This window comes from Antechinus flavipes, chromosome 3 (assembly GCF_016432865.1).
Source record: "Antechinus flavipes isolate AdamAnt ecotype Samford, QLD, Australia chromosome 3, AdamAnt_v2, whole genome shotgun sequence".
Taxonomy (NCBI): Eukaryota; Metazoa; Chordata; class Mammalia; order Dasyuromorphia; family Dasyuridae; genus Antechinus; species Antechinus flavipes.
The window spans coordinates 335269173-335286657 of record NC_067400.1 but is presented as its reverse complement, the minus strand read 5'-3'; the positions used below and the strand labels follow the sequence as shown (position 1 = coordinate 335286657).

Here is a 17485-nt window from a genome sequence, read left to right as displayed (position 1 = left end):
TGTGAAATCTTCCTTCATTACTTCAGCTCACATTGGTCTTTTCTTTTTATGAACTACAATGGTGCTTACTATCTACACCATTTGTCGGACCCCTAGCATTTACTATCTCATACCATTTGTTTGATACTGACAGACAATGGAAAGTGTGCTGGGTTGGGAGTTTGAATATGAGCTCTTCCATTATCTTACCTATGTGACCCTAAGAAATTATTTAACTTCTCTGAGTCTTCATACTTCATCTGTAAACTGATGGACTTATGTCTCTTCTAGTTCCTTCTAATTCTAATTTTTTTCCCCTATAATCCTATGTCTCATTTCAAATAAATTGTGAAGACCTTGACAACTTCTCCTTTGCTGACTCGAATGGGGGTAATGAGCACTTTCTTTGACCAACTAGCCTGCTATTTATTTAGTCTACTAGAAAGTCAGCAGGCCTTCCCTCTGAAAAGGTAGGAGCCAGGAAGCCAAGTAAAAGAGTTTAATAGCTGATTATCTCTGAGGGATAGATTACTTGACTAGTATAGATCTAGAGCTCTGATTACCTTTTTACAGTAGATAAGCTGGTGGTCGAAGAGGAAAAACATTCTCTGTTGGCTCTTGGCTTGGGGTTGGGAGATTCTGGTTAGTTCACCGGAATGGATGAGTTCAGAGCTCTTGGCAAGGACATCTTCACCCTGGTTGGAGTGAAGAAGGGATCTGTAAGGCGCTCCTCCCTACCCCATAATGAAGACCCAAACAGTGGCTCAATGAAATGGGACCCCCGAATCACCAAGCTTCCCTCCTCACCTCCTCTAAGAAACTTCTGAACCACAAATCTCTCCCCTAGATTTTAACTCCTATACCCCTTCCAATCTAAACCACATAAATTAGAATGTGATTATGTTTTGTCAAATGGCAATCCTTCCTTCTTTCCTATGAAAAGGAACATTTTCTAATGATAAGATTGGGTCAAAGCAATAAATAAGCTTTTGGACAAAAGGTGAATTTTTGCTTTTACCTTGAAGCTGTAGAAATGAAAGAACATCTCAAGTAAAGGTTAGAATTAAAATTTGGGCATGCTATTTATATGGAGTAAATCTGCATAGGTTGATCAAGAAGCTGTTCTGATGTGATGATGGATTTTGGACAATTCCTTCCCCTGGTTAATATCAACCTGTCGTGGTACTAGAAATGAAACTATTAAAGCATCATTTAAAAAAAAACAAACACTACCTTCTCTGGATTGCTCTTCAAAAATGCAAACATCCCCAGAAAGGATATATGAGGATAGGTAGTATATTAAGCTGTTAAATGTCATTCATTCTTCTGGTGAATTCTTTTATAAGGGATTTAATTCTCTCCCTCTACATCTTCTCCCAGACCTTGTGGCTAGGTGGTATTGGGATCTTAGGGGAATGAAAACAGCTGGGAGAATTTGGAAGTCTTGGTCCCTGCTAAGAAGAAAGAGTCATTTTGGGGATTGTGGAAGGGTCTCTAAATAGCCAAAGGACAACATGAGGGAACCTAAAGAATTGGAATAACAGGTAGGTGGGAAAACTTCATCAGTTTCACAATTTTGCTGAGGACCCTCTGATTCGAAGACAGGGAAATGCATTTCTGAATAACAAGGAAATGCTGTTAGCACTAGGAACGTTCACCATAGAGTGAAGAATAGCAATTTGTGTAATGTCAACAACTACTTTAGAACTGCTGCTCAAGCACGAGATAAATAGGAGATAGAAAAATGGACAAGCAGGAAAAAAAAAAAAAGAGCCTTGATAATCTTAGTGCATTTCTTGTCATCACCTTTCCATTAAGAGGCACAAATGCAGTAACAGAAGGTCATGGATTATATTTATCATCCAGGTAATGTCTGCTATGTGAGAAGAACAATCAGAAAACTGTTCCCATTTAACTTCCTGCTCTCAAGCACAACCATTTATTTGTTTAAGAACTCTGCCTTTTTTTTTTTTTTTTTTTTTTTTTTAAAGCCCTGTTAGCATGTGAAAGTGAAATTGCCTTTGGAAAATACATTTACATTTCATACCAGGAAACCAAGTTTAGTATGCTAATGGACCTAATAAAGGCTGGAAGGCTTATTTTAAAGAGCAGTTAGCCTTGGAAACTATTATGGGAATTTTAAATTTCCTTTTATTATTCAGGCCTCAGGGCCATTCCTCCTACAAATTTTGGTTAACATAAGAGTCTGTTTTAATAAAAACTTCACCTGACCAAAAAAACTCATTCATAGGACTTGACTTGGAACCTTAAACATTCTTTCGATAAGAAGCCAGAGGAGTAGGTCTACAATCTCTTACTCTTTTACTTGTAAATACTTTTCAGTCATTCAATTTGTGAACCTTCTAGATGTAGTTTAATCTGTATGTACCTGATTTAGTTTATTTACAGAATTTGTTTGATGAGGTTTGCTTCCTTAGGGGACGGATGAAATTATGACTTGATGTTTAAGTTTTTTTCAATTTTTATGATATTGAAGAAAATATAGGATTGTAAATCTATTGTCTCTAACTTTTGTATTCTAAGAATATTATACAAGATTGTTCTGTTACTATGATACAGTTTTCCTTTGAAGAAGCCTTGTCTGAATTCTCATGGTTGTTCAGATTTTCTATGAGGCCTGAATTTATGCTTGAACATCATAAATTTACCTTTATAATTTCTGTGCTATGGCAAATAGATGTTGAGCAGCAATTACCTACCACATGAACTTAGAGAGGTAGTTATTTCTCTCATAATAAAACAGAAGTCTAAACAGAAGCATAAAGAATGGCTTTACTAGAATGCCTAGAACAGGGCACAGAAAAAAATGTTCAATAAATGCTTGTTGATTTAAAGTTTTCTTCGTCATTGACATCTGTCTGAGTTCCCTATTAAACCCATCATATATTTGATATGTATTGGAGTATGACTTTTATATCTTGGCTCTTCCACTAGGCTATAAATTTCATGTGGGAATGACAATTTCTAAACTAAATTTTGAGATAATCTGGTTGCTCCTTTAATGAAGTTTTAACTAGGTTGAGAATCTAAGGATCCTTATCCAATAAGTATTCACTTAGAGGGATTAGTTCTTTTTACCTCCCAGTCCTCTATTGAACTCTGCCACTGAGCAATTTTATCTATATTTTCAAGTCTCCTCTTCCGTTCATTGATAAGCCGGGCTACGTTCTTCATAGCATTTAAGGCAGCTTCTACATCTTTGAAATCCCTAAAGTAAAATAAATGTCATTAGCAATGCATAACATGTCAGTGATATTCATAATCATATGGAATTAAAATCTATAAAACATTTCCCCAATACCTTAATAATAATAATAATAATAACAATAATCTCACAATTGTATAGCACTTTAAGGTTGGCAAAATGCTATTTTTGCAACAAATCCATGAGATGAAGAGGGACAGACAGAGCCTAGACCTGTGATTTTCATTGCTGTAGGGGAACTTTCATTTGAGGAAACTGTTTCTTTTAAATTTTATTTAATAATAACTTTATATTGACAGAATCCATGCCAGGGTAATTTTTTTACAACATTATCCCTTGCACTGGCTTCTGTTCCGATTTTTTCCCTCCCTCCACCCCCTCCCCTAGATGGCAAGCAGTCCTATATATGTTAGATACGTTGCAGTATATCCTAGATACAATATATGTTTGCAGAACCGAACAGTTCTCTTGTTGCACAGGGAGAATTGGATTCAGAAAGTAAAAATAACCCGGGAAGAAAATCAAAGATGCAAATAGTTCATATTCAGAGGAAACTGTTTCTACTGATGCAGCTTGACACTTTCTTAGCAACTTAAAGTCTTCAAGATATGTCCAGACTAGATTTCTGAGGAATAAATGACTTGTGCTCCAGAGGTAAGATTTGAATGCAGTTTTTCCTGGCTTTGATCCTAGCTCTACTATGCTATGCTGTCTTTCTCAGATAGACAGTACAAATATTATTATCGTTCTTTTTACAGATAGGAAAACTGTTTCACTGAGAAGGAAAGTGATTTTTATCTGAGGTCGATTTCAAACCCAGGTCTCCTGATTTCATGTGTAGTGCAGCTAGGTGGCACAATAGATAGTATGGAGACTCTAAATCAGAAGGATCTGTTTTTAAATTCAGCTTCAGACACTTTCTAATTGTATAACCCTGGGCAAGTCACTTTAATCCTGGTCTGCCTCAGTTTCCTTATCTATAAAATGGGAATAATAATACTCTTTACCTCCCAGGATTGTTGTGAAGGTCAAATAAGATGATACTTATAAAATGCTGAGCATACAGAGAGACATGTAATGCTTCCTTCCTTCAGTGTCCTACCACAATGTCTTCCATTATTTTATAGTTTACTCACAGTTCCAATTTGAAGCTCTCCTGGGATTTTTAGAAAGAGATTTTATTGGCTGGAAACATCAGCCAAATCAGGAAAAATCATAGCCCACTGAAACAAAAGGACGTTTTCTGCTTTGGGAGAAGTTTCACCAGAACTCAGGCCCTTTCTCATTATTTGTCAATTCCCTAATCAAAAACCTGCAATGGCTCCCTATAATACACTATATACAAACTAACTTTTCAGGAAGGATTTTAAGGTCCTCCCCTGAACTTTCCAACTTCAGTGTTTCATTCCTCCTCTGAAACATGTACACTCTATTCCAGCTGCATAATCTTATTCTCTTTCCTAGCTTCATTTCACTCTCATAGAATTCTTAGTGATTTGAGAACTGACTCAGTTATCCAAGCTAAATGGGAAGAAGACAGGCATAAATAATCCTGCCCCTCTTTCTGGATAAAAATTAAAATTGATACCTTATGCCACAAAGTTGAGAAATTACCAAGTAATATATTTCCTTTCCACAGGTTACCTCAAAGAAGGAAGGAGGATCTAGTTCTTTACCTGGATAACCCACAACTTGGTTAACTGGGAGTTGAACAAATGCCAAATTAGAATGACATAAAAGAACTAAATCTAGAGTTTCACAATTCTCAGTGAATATTGCCAGCAAAATTCCTGTCAATCAGATAAGGGAATACAGAGGTGAGCTTATTGACCTAGGTGAAATGGTCAGACACAACACAGCAGAATTTAATAGTGTATATGACTGAAGACACAAGATAAATCCCATTGGGACCTAACGTTTGAGTAGATCTCTGTGGCTCCTAATGCCTTTCCTAATGGACTCCCTATTACAAATTCCTCTTGCAGATACTTTTAGGTTCCCCATGATCAGGGTGACCTTCTCCCAGCAAGAAGGGCATGATACCACAAAGGTAGGTCACTGAACTTTTTTTTGGTCTGTGATACAACAATGAAGTTCCGGTTGTTCGTACCATGGAGTTGTTCTCCGTTCCACTAACCCCTGTTCATCCCTTACTAGCCTAGCTACCTTACTTTTACTTGGATTCTTTCCTCCTGATAATAGTCTCAACTAATCTTACCTTGGTGAAGATCACTAGACAAAGTCTTTAGGAGCTCACTCCTTGATCCAAGCTTGACAGGTAGCAGAAGGAGAGAGACTGTAAGCCCCCAGCAAAGGCTGGCTGACTTGCTAGCAACCCCAAGATATTTTTCCACTTTCCCTTAAGAGCATCATCATGTCTATCCCTTACCCCAAGTCAAAAAGGGCAAGACAATTGGGTAGGTGATAATGATAGCTAGTATTTTTATAATGCTTTAAGGTTTGCAAAGCACTTTGTAAATAGTATCTCATTTGAGCCTTGCAATAATCCTGGGAGGTAGGTACTATCATAGATCCATTTTATAGGTGAGCAAGCTGATGCAATGAGGTAAAATGGCTTGTTTCTGAAGTTGGCTATGAATTCAGGTCTTCCTGACCATGGTCCAGTGCTCTGACCTTTGTGGCTCCTAGCTGCCTCTAGCCGGGAAATGAAAGCAGAGCCCTGGTCTCCCCTTTCTTTGCTAATCCTGCCAGTATCTCATCAGGAAAGTCATGGTCCACATGAGCGCTTTGCTCTGGGAATACTTAACTGAAATCCAGCTAGCCTTGGCTCTCATGGCTTTGTCCAGCTTACCTATGTTGGGGATTTGTGTACTTGAGCAGCTCGGCCAGCTGTAAAGGGTATTTGCAGATCTTCTGCACGGGGGTCAGCAAGAAACCATCCAGGGAAATGTCAATCATCTTTTGGAGCAGCCTGCAGGCTTCAAAGAAGTACACATACTTGTTGACTTTGGCCAGCTTAGAAAGCTCCACACAGGCATTGGGGTGATTGTTGCAATATTCTGAGTAGATTTGGAAATCATTTTGCTGCAAGGGAGGAAAACAAAAGAAGCATATTATATATTAAGATTGTTTTCAATTGGTGTGATGGAGCAGGCAGATGCACAACAAAGGCAAGGAAATATATGTTAAATATATTTTAAATCCAATTTATGTATGCATATTTATACAATTATCTTGCTGTAATAATTATACAAATATATTTACATATATTGGAACTAACATATTTTAACATGTATAACATATATTGGATTATTTCCCATTTAAGAAAGGGGGGTTGGGGGAAGGAGGGGAACATCTGGAACACAAGGCTATGCAAGGATCAATGTTGAAAAATTATCCATGCATTTGTTTTGAAAATAAAAAGCTTTAATAATAAAAAAAAATAAAATAAATTTAAAAATTATTTTGCTACACAAGAAAAATCAGATCAAAAAAGGAAAAAATGAAAAAGAAAACAAAATGCAAGCAAACAACAAAAAGAATGAGAATGCTATGTTGTGATCTACCCTTAATTCCCACAATCCTCTCTCTGGGCTCAGATGGCTCTCTTCATCACAAGACCATTGGAACTGGCCTGGATCATGATTGAAAAGAGCCATGTCCATCAGAATTGATCCTTTCATATTCTTGTTGCCATGTACAATGATCTCCTAGTTCTGCTCATAGAATGAAATATTTTTAAAGTGCTTCCTAACATTTAAAGTATTACATAAATGCTAGCTGTTATTACTAAATATATGGTTGGTAATACAGTGCTTCATTATGAGACTGGTGTTGGAGGCCACCAGGGCTTTTGGTTTTTGTGGCACTATAAGGAGATGTGACATGCAGCATTATCCATTAAGAACCAGGCCAGAATTCTGTAATAGCCTTATTTCTACAATAGATAGATTTTTTTTTCAATAATAAGCATATCCCCTTTTGGAATAAAAGTTAACAAATATTATAGTACTTTGAAAAAATTAAAAGTACTATGGAGAAGTGAGATAGGAAGTGTCTTCCTGACACGATTCTGTGTTTTGGCCACAGCAGAAATCAGTCTTCGGAAAATATTTTGTCTATAAAATGGGTAACAGGGAAACCAACCTTGGATCACTCTCCCTATTCACCTCCTTTGCTCCTATTCATATACTGCTGAATGGAGCTGGATGAAATCACAAATCTGTGTGGCATGGGTCCATTACATGCTACATTCACTCAGCTGAAACTACTCTCTCCAAATATTGTTTTCTTAATTTGCCAAATCATACACCTTTTCTCATACTTCTGAGCACAGACCAGTTAGCCTGGTTTCCAAAGAGAAAATATTTCCTTATGAATAACAGCCTGCTAACTTACATATTCCAAGAAGCAGGAGCCCAGTTCACTTAGGTGGGGATGGTCTTTGTTGAACTTCTTCTCCAGCGCCTTCACAAACTTTTTCTGGCATTTGTAAATCTCCTCGATGTTCCCAAAGATTGTTTTCAGCTGCTCTTCTGTAAACATGTCTGCCCGCTTGCGGCACTGTTTGATGTAGCCCTGTGGGTGAAACAGACAGGTGAGGAATGATACAGGCCTGGGAGCCAGGGCCGACTCTGGGCCAGAGCTCTGCTTCCTTTCCCCCAAAGTTTTCCTCGACCATCCCAGCTTCCAAAGATTTCTTCCTTTCTTTGAACTCCTGTTTTTCAGTCTGGACTTTCTGTCCCTACCATTCATTTTTCATTTTGACATTTGTAGAGTACTGAGAGATAGTTCAAGTGTCTTTTTACATTTGTACATCTTGTTTTCCCATCTAATTTGCAAATGCTTTGAGAACAGTAATTTATCTCCTCCTTTTCTTATATCCCCCACATTACATAGTAGGTGTTTGATAAAAGTTTGCTCTATAAATGAAATACAGAAGAAGGGGAGAGAACTTAGATTCTATAGTAAGAATGAGGATTTATAGATTTAGATGTTAGATTTTTGTCTGTCCAGATGAAGGAAAAACATAGTTTGAGGTATTCAGAGCTGAAATGGAATTTAGATCTCACCTCTGCTACTTAGAGCTTGAGTAAATCACTTTACTTCCCTGGGCCTCATCTGTAAAATGAAAGAATGGAACCAGATGGATTGTGATGGCCCTAGATATGTAATTCTTTAAATTACCAGGTATAATAATACATTGAATTTAATCCTTCATTTTACAGATGAGGAATGTGAGAATGGAGATTTCAAGTGACCTGCCCAACATCATAAAGTAAGTCAAGGAACTGAAATAAGCTCCTAGAGGAAACCTTCATAAAGACAAAAAGAGTCCAATCTTTCCTTCTGATGGTCCAGTCAATGTCATGGATAGTGTGTGAAAGACTAAGACTGGAATAAAAAAAAGAAATCAGTTCTCATTGAAGATTTTTTTTGAGATACAGTCCATGTTAGCACCCATGACAAAGGTTCCCTTTATTTAGTATTCTGGAGTCAGAGGATTTGGATTCAAATCTTATTTATTACCTATACAACCTTGGGAAAATCAAAGATCAATCTGTTCCAAGCCAATCCCAATAAACTCTAGATAGAAAATGCCATCTTCATCCAGAAAAAGATTTATTGAAATTGAATGTAAATCAACACATGTGGTGTTCACATATTTTTTCTATTTTTTTCTTTTCTATGCTTTTTCTCTTTTATTCTGATTTTTCTCTCCCAACATGATTCATAAAAGCAATGTGTCTTTTAAAAAAATAGAAAAAAATGAACCCACAGAGCAGCATAAACAAGACAGTTGACTAAATGAAAAAAAAAATTTTTTTAAGGATAATCTGCTTTGCACTTTTCTCCTCTGAAAAATAGACTCAATAGCCCCTGAGGTCCCCCTTTTAGTTCAGTTTCTAAGATTTTAAGGACACAGGACTAGAGAGCCTGTGCTGCAATGTTTGCTTGGATAACTATACTTTGAACTCCAAGAACTAGTAGAATTTGTGGAGAAATTGGTACTGTTCATTCTAAGATCAGGACTTTGGTGCTGGCTCTGCTTCTAGTGTGCTGGGTGATCTAGGGACAGGTTCATCTCTCAGAATGTCAAATGGGACAATAATGTATGTTCAATATATTTCATAAGGTTAGATAAAATGAGATCATGGAGTTTTTAGTGATGGAAAGGAAGCTTAGAAATCAGGTAGTTCTGTCTTATATTTTACAGCAAGGAAACAAGTTCACAGAAGGAAAATGACTTCTTAAGTTAAATTCATAGCAAAGCAAGGGTGAGAATCCAGGCCATTTGAGCTTTGGAAAACATGAGGCACATTTTTTTTTCCCTTTTTTGATCTGATTTTTCTTGTACAGCATCATAAATGTTCAGAAGAATTAGATATGTTTAACATATTGGATTACTTGCTGTCGAAGGGGAAGAATGAAAGGCAGGGAGAAAAATCTGGAACACAAGGTTTTGCACAGGTGAATGTTGAAAAGTAAATTTGCATGTATTTTGAAAAATAAAAAGTATATGAGGCAATATACACAAGGCAAGAGCTTCTTTTCTGACTCTTAATCACTTTGAGGCCAGCTCTAAAAGTGAGGAAGGGATAGTCATTGCTAGCCCATTTCAGAAATGCGCACTAATGATCCCTCATGGCTCGGTACCTAGGGCAGCTCCCCATCCATTCACCTCACAGATGTCTTTCAGGTGTTTGATGTAGTCTTTCTCAGTGCTGATGATCTCATTTATCACGTTGGTCCTCATCTGATCCTTGCTGGTCTGGGCTGTGCCTTGGCGCCGGGACATGTTGCCAGCGTCTGCTTCTTTGCCATCCTCGGCCTTAGCAGGATAGTCTTCCATGGGCTCATCCTGGTTGACCCGAAGCTAAATTGAAATTCACAGCTTTGTCAGAACAATGGTTTCCACATGCCGGGACAGTCAGGAGCATGCTGCAGATTGAACCAGCTCAGAACAGTCAAATGTTAGTGTGAATGTTTGCTATTCAGAAATAAGTAACACATCAGGGTTTAAAAAGTGATGGAAAAATGTTAATAATGCAGATATAAAATTTAAAAGTATATCATATATACATTTTTTTTTTTTTTTTTTTTTGGAGAACAAGGAGAGCCAGCTGTTAAACTGTTATTTATCAGGACAGCCTGGACCATCATGTACAAAATGGGGCACAGTGGAATAGGGAGAAGACATCTTTCTCCACACACACACACACACACACACACACACACACACACACACACCATAAATAAGCACTAAGCCATATGTGTAACAATTTGTCAGCGCACAAGCACCAGCCCATATTTACACCAATATGTCAAGAACCTATGGTTTCTCATAGCTAAGCAGCATCATCTGGCCTCAAATACTTACCAGCTTCTAGGGAAGTCACTGCCTGCCTCAGTTTCCTCAACTTTATGAGGATGGTAATAATAGCCTCCAACCCCCAGGGCTGTTGTGAAGATCAAGTGAAGAGCAAGATTAGCACAGTGCCTGGCTCATAGGAGGTCTGTATAAATCTAGTTATTATTATTCTAGATAGGAAATGACACAGCTTACAACACATCTATAACTTGGACCTTTCTAGGTATAGGAAAGATAAATGGCCCATGATCACTTAGTTAAGTACTTAAAAAACACTGGCTGACTGATTGATTAATAAACCATAGTTGGTTCTGCCATTTCCCAATTAATGATCATCATTTATTTATTAAGTCAGTAAACTTTTATTAAATATCTACTATGTTCCAGGCACTGTGCTAAGCACTGATAAATATAATAAATAATAATAAATATAAGCATTAATAAATGATAAATATAAGAATGTGAACCCAAGTTTTCTTAACTCTAAGTGACCTTTATAGACATTGAACTAGCTGCCTTTACATAAAAACAAATATATGTATATATATTTTATGTAAAAACAAATATACATACATATACATGTTTATGTATATGTATGTATGCCTCTGTATATATACATATTTCTGTAACCACTATATGCACATATACATATAATGCACACATTCATGTGTCAGCACACAGATACAACATTCACACATACATCATCTATTCCATTCTAATTCCTATCATATACCTTTCCCATTAAATTTAATTTAGCTATATTAAATTTAATGAAGGATTATATACTGTTCTTTACTGATTTTAAATATGTGACATAATTCTAATATAAATATGTGACATTATTCTAATGTCACTAGTAACATATGATGGGATACATAGTAGATCGTCAGTCATGGAACGATATAGATATTTTATATTAATATAGCTGATTGCTACGAGTTTGGGGGCATAAAGAATGAAACAAAGAAAAAGAATTCCCTTTTCCTTTTTTTCCTGAATATCAGGAAATCAATACACATCAGATCAGCCAACTATGAACTTTTATTATGTTATACAAGAAAAACCAGAGATTCTGGAGTATGCAATATTCTTTCCCATTCTTTCCCCTACCCATGTCTCTGTTCATTCAACACACAAAAAAAGTATGTCCTGTTTTTGTTTTGGCAAAAACTGGGAACAAATGATACTCATTAATTAGGAAATGGCAGAACCAACTATGATTTATTAATCAGTCAGTCAAGTATTTTTTAAGTAGTTAAACCTGGTTATATATCAACCTCTATGAATATAATGGAATAGAGTTGTACTGTAAGCAACAACAGAAATGAGGAATTAAGGGAAACCTAGGAGGACTGCTCTGAAATGATATAAGAATAAATAAACAGAACCAGGAGAACTAGAAAAACAGGTAATACATTAATGTAATAAAATCTATGTTGAAGAATAGCTGTATTCTGATGACATGCTGACCATCTGAAAGGCAGAAAACCAAAGAAATACTTTTTTTCTCTCAAGAAGAGAGACAGAGAAAATAAAGACATGGAATATGATCAGAATGTTTATTAGAGACAGAGGGAAGAAAGGTATATTGGAAAATGACTACTATGCTAAAACAAAAGTTAACCATGAAACTTTAAAAAATGTAATTAAAAAAGCAAACACTGCTGAAGCCAACGTTTCCAGAAAAGCACTGACTATTATTCTTAATCAATAGATGGATGTTTGGTCTCACTCATTTCCTCATACTTGGTGGGAGATGGGGATTAGGACTTTTAGCTTAAGTTAAAGCACCCACTAAAAAAGCAATGCCTCCCTAGTTCCAAATGTGACTATCACCTTTACTTCAGTAAAGACTTATAGGCAGGAAGAGACAGGAGTTCCATAGAGACTATGGCATAAAGGTTATGATAGAGTTTAAGGTTATTTAAACTGCAGTAGATAGATACTATGGAGAGTTAAATAATAAGACATACCCTGATCCTACAGGTTGGAGTGTTCTGATTTGAGCCTTTTTGGCAGGATCGGGATTTAGCAAAATTATGAAATAATATTCCTGCTGGTCTGCTTTCCTTTCCCATTATGTACACCAGTACCCTTTCCTCGTTTCCCCTTCTCCCTTATATTAAAACTCCACAGATCAGAAAGGATTTGATTTTTGATATGGAATAGTACAAATTTAAAGTCAAAGGATGAAATTGAGAGAGAAGGAATCTTAGAGATTATTTACTCCAACATTTGTATCTCACTGTTGAGGAAAATGCTAGAGAAGTAACTTGACCAAGATCACATAGGTGCTAAGAACCAAGACCTCTAATTCCAAATCCTGTCTCTCTAAATGTCCATGTTTCTTCTCTGGGAGAAATTTATAGCTCTGGACCAATTTCTGGCTATGCATTGGTCAAAGGAGTTCTGGGTATCAACTATCAAAATGATAGTGGGTAGGAATTGGGGGCAGGGTTTCTCAAAGAGCCCATTTTTGATAGAGAGAATTAGCTTACCAGAATATAGTTGGATCTCAAATTTCTGTTCTGGGGGTTCTGGGATGATCAGGTCTGTTTGGACCTAAGTTGTGCATTGGGTGATAGTATGATGAAAACCAAACATTCTGTCCTTTTGTTACTGGCTTGATTTAATCAACCCTTAAGCTCTTTTTCCTGAAAGAGTTAGATACGCCAGATGCCTATTTTAATTTTTTAAATTCAAGAAGTGTTAAAATTAGGCATCTATTATTACTTTATTTTAAGGAGAGGATATCACAAGTCCCTTTATGAATAATCCTGACCGATATCTCTTAGATTTGTAGGTCACTGACCTAGAATCAGACATCTTAGAGTAGATGAATAGGAAAGAAGGGAGGGAGGGCTTGGGTACTAGGGATATAAGGTAGAGGGAAGTTCTGGGGATCAGAGAACATGTGGAGATTCAGTGGTGGGTGGAAACTGAATTTGATAGCCTCCCTCCAACCTGTCTGTCACAGAAGTTTGGGCTAAATTAGGCTATAAAACCCAGATGTTTTCTCACAAATAACCAGCAGGTGGCAGCCAAGTAGAGACAATGGCTTTGCACTCCTAGCTCACACAGTGTTCTGTGAAACTGAAAGAAAACAAAACAGGCCATTCTGGGGCCAATAAAGCTATTTTATGAGTCTAATTTCAATGCTTGGCATTTTAAGGGCAGTCTCTGGACATAAAGCTATAGGTACCTCTGGGTAAACATTCTTGGACTTCATCATGTGATTTGGAGGGTGTCAAGAAGCTTTTCCCTACACACTTTCAAACACGTGGACCTTGCTGGCCAGTGGCAGGCCTAAATTAAAAACAGCCGCAACAAAACATTGTATCTTCCTGTCTTTGTGTTAAAGTTGTCCTCTCCAGACGTCGCTTTTAAAATACAAGCACTCTGTGAGGAGGGAGTGCATCGGATGAGGGATGTCCAGGGAGAAACCCGAGTTTGCTGGGAAATGTGGGGAAGAGTCACCCCGAGAGGGCACGGAGGGGGTCAGACTTGGCTGATTCCACGGTTCTGCTCAGAGCTGGCTCTTAAGGCACGCATGCAGAAGTGCATGGTCCTCCAAAGGGATTTCTTTAAAACGTTAGCGTCAGGCCCTTTCCCAGGTAAGCTTTGTCAGACAAGGAGGTGCCCTCGGTGCTTGGAGCACCGGAGCGCAGGTACCACCTGCGACACAGACTCGCTGTGTGACTCGGGGTAAGTCACAGAACCGCTTAGTGCTCTAGGCAGCTCCTGGACGCTAACACTGGAAGGAAGATGCATTGGCTGAGGACATTCTCTCCACTTTTAGGGAAAGTATCCATCACCCGAGTTTGATAAAATGAGTTGCAAGTTGGCACAGAGTCACCAGAGGGGTGTGTGTAGATAAGTGACCATATCTGCTCAGCACAGAAGCCCAGAGACAAGATAAGATCCGTTTTGCTTTGGGCCCAGGAGACTCTTGTTAAAAATTTCCCTCCCTCCCTCCTCCCACCTCTCGTTCTCTCTCCCTCTCTCTCTCTGTCTCTTTCTCTTTGTTTCTCTTTGTCTCTGTCTCTCTCCTTTTCTTCCTTCCTTTCTTCATTTCCTTCCTTTTTTCCTTCCCATGACAGTGCTTGATGCCTAAGGGAAACAACAGGGAGAGTACCTGAACATCATTTTCCCTCATACAAATTGTGTTTACTTAAAATGGGGGTGCAGCTATGTTGGAAGGCAAAGCCTAAGGCTATGATTCTGCAGGATTCTGAATCATACCAATTGTTAATGGTTCAATAGTCAAGATGCACTAGACAAAGGAGAGAAAAGATTGCTTAGTCTCAGGAAGAAAAGAATGACAGATATAGTGGGGACATTTGTATATGAGCTCTTTGACCTTAACATAGATAGCTCAATGGCAAAGAAACTAATCTCTTTCTATTTGACTGAGGATTATAAATTTCATGGGGAGGGAAGGGAAGGGAAGGAAAAAAAAAGAATTTATTTTCTTCATAGGGAACAACTTGCCCTCAAATATTTCTCTTGTTTGGTTTTAAAAAGATGATTCAACATTAGTAGTCATCAACTTATTAGTGGCTCATTCTTTTGGGTTAATAAGATCCTCATTTTATTTTACTTTTCAAATGAAAATCTACCTTTCCTTTCTCCCACCTTCTCTCTCCTCCTGACATGTTCCTCATTGAGAAAGCAAGGGGAAAAAACCCTAAGCAACCGTTACAAACATGTATAGTCAAGTAAAACAAATTCCCACATGGCAACATCCAAAAATGTATACCTCAGTCTGCATTGAGTTCATCACTATCATGAGTTGAATGGAATGTTTCATAATGAGTTCTCTGGAATGGTGGTTGATTATTGAATGGTCACTAATCAATGTTCCTAATTCTTTTAAAAGACATTTGTTTTCACACTGTTGTTGCTATGTAAATTGTTCTCCTAGTTTTGTGCATTCACTCTGTCTCAGTTCACACATCTCCAAATTTTCTTTGAAATCATTCCCTTTATCATTTCTCACAGCATAATAGTATTTCATCATATTCATATAGCATAATTTGTTCAGACATTATCAAAATGATGGGCTCCTTGTTTTCTAATTTTTTGCCATCATAAAAAGAGCTGCTATAAATATTTTTGTACATATGGGTCTTTTCTCTCTTTCTTTGGTCTCTTTGGGATTTAGACCTAGAGGTGATATTGCTGGGTCAAAGGGTATGGACATTCTAATAGTTCTTTGGGAATAGTTCCAATTTTTTTTTTAGAATAGCTATCCTAAATTGCAGTTCTGCCAACAGGGCATTAATGTACCTGTTTTCCCCCCACAGTCTCACTGGCATTTGTCATTTTCCATTTTTTCATCAACTTTGCTGATCTAAAAGGTGTGAGGTGGAACCAATCTCCTTATTTGGAATGCAACTGCCTCAGAAGGGTGATATATTACCCATTATCAGCCATAAACCTCTTGACGTGTATTAGTTTATGATCTGGCTTTCCACCCTGATAGCTGAGAGAATGAGCATTGTGATTTGGGCTAGGGAGTTCTTGCATATTCAGCACTTTGCACAGTGACTAGTGCATAGTAAGCTCTTAAAGGTTTCTTGGTGACTAACTCTCAGTCCTGAAGTTTTGTTCACTGACTAGAAAAGGTAGGCCTGGATAGGTAGGGAGTACATTGAGCAACATAAAGGCATTAGAAAAGAATAGCATTGAAAGGAGAGAGGGGAGGGCACAGGAGACAGACTTCATCTAGTTTTTATAATTTTGTCGCAGACCCGAATGGGACAAATCCAGGTGGTACCATTTAAGAGCATAAAAAAATGAGAAATTTTCAAGTGTGTTACTTCAGGTTAGAATTACTAAAGGAAGAACATCTCTTGTATATTGAAAACTGAACAGATATTGAAGGAATCACTCCCTGACTTATTTATGTTACAAGAGCACAGAGCAAAGATGTATGCTAATGGCCACAAGTGAACATAAAGGTTTAAGTCTTACCCGGACAAAGCTGGCAGGAAACCAGCCCTCACCATCGAGGATCCGTCCCCACCACCACTCTTTGTTTGTTGCATCCATTACTTCAATAACATCTCCAGCCTTGAATCCCAGTTCTTGGTCATCCATGGTGACATGGTCCCAGAGTGCCTCAGCGTAGACCACACTGCCATCACTGATAAGCTGTGGATAGAACCAACAGTACACTGATAAAGAAAGACTCAACAATAACAAATTATGTGTCGACTGTGTGTAAAACACTAGTAGGGACAATATAGGGATAAAAAGACATATAAAGCATCAGTTTTGTCCTTGAGGAATTTATGATACAATTAGACATAATGTAAGGACATGAAACAATTAAAAAATCATTAAGTCCTAAACTTTGATTTAGACTCTAAGAGCTGTGGGATTTCACAGGATCACAGATTTGGAGAAGAAAGAAATCTCAGAAAATATCTAGTCCAACCACCTAATTTCACAAGTGAGGAAACTGAGGTTGATTAGCCTATGTTCACCCAAAAAGTAAAGAGCAAAAGCCAGGATCTGAACTCAGGACTTTTGGTTTTATTTCACAGGAAGGAGGCAATAATGGCTGGAAAAGTTAAGGAAGGCGTCATTTAAATAAGGTACGATTTGGGAAATGGATAAGATTTACATAACTTGAGCAATGTCAAGTAATGGAAGCAGAATAAAAAATGTTATTGATACCTAAAACTATTTTGCATTTTCTTGAGGCTAGTTCTCATTATTCTTTTGGACATGCAGCAGTCACTCATGGGCACAGTCTCATTGCTGATTAGCACAGAAGCTTTGACCCATTCCACTTCTGACTTGGGCCCCTTCTTGGGCAACCTGATGGCCTCCTACTCCCAAGGACTCACCATATTGTTATTGAATTCAGAGCATACACCTGATTAGTTTACTTCCTATGGGGCTCAAAACTCTCTAGCTCATGAGATCTAACAATCTTA

General features: G+C 37.6%; 1 protein-coding gene across 2 annotated transcripts in view; it reads right to left on the bottom strand.

The window, feature by feature from the left end:
* The window catches only part of ARHGEF4 (Rho guanine nucleotide exchange factor 4), a 244140-nt gene that overhangs the window by 6824 nt on the left and 219831 nt on the right, over nt 1-17485 (bottom strand). For both annotated transcript variants that reach the window (XM_051985660.1, XM_051985661.1), the window contains 6 exons: nt 16515-16694; nt 9849-10043; nt 7565-7744; nt 6018-6250; nt 3079-3208; nt 543-674 (listed from right to left, as the gene is read on the bottom strand). In XM_051985660.1, coding sequence (XP_051841620.1) covers nt 543-674; nt 3079-3208; nt 6018-6250; nt 7565-7744; nt 9849-10043; nt 16515-16694 — 1050 coding nt within the window. The remainder of the gene's footprint in view (nt 1-542; nt 675-3078; nt 3209-6017; nt 6251-7564; nt 7745-9848; nt 10044-16514; nt 16695-17485) is intronic.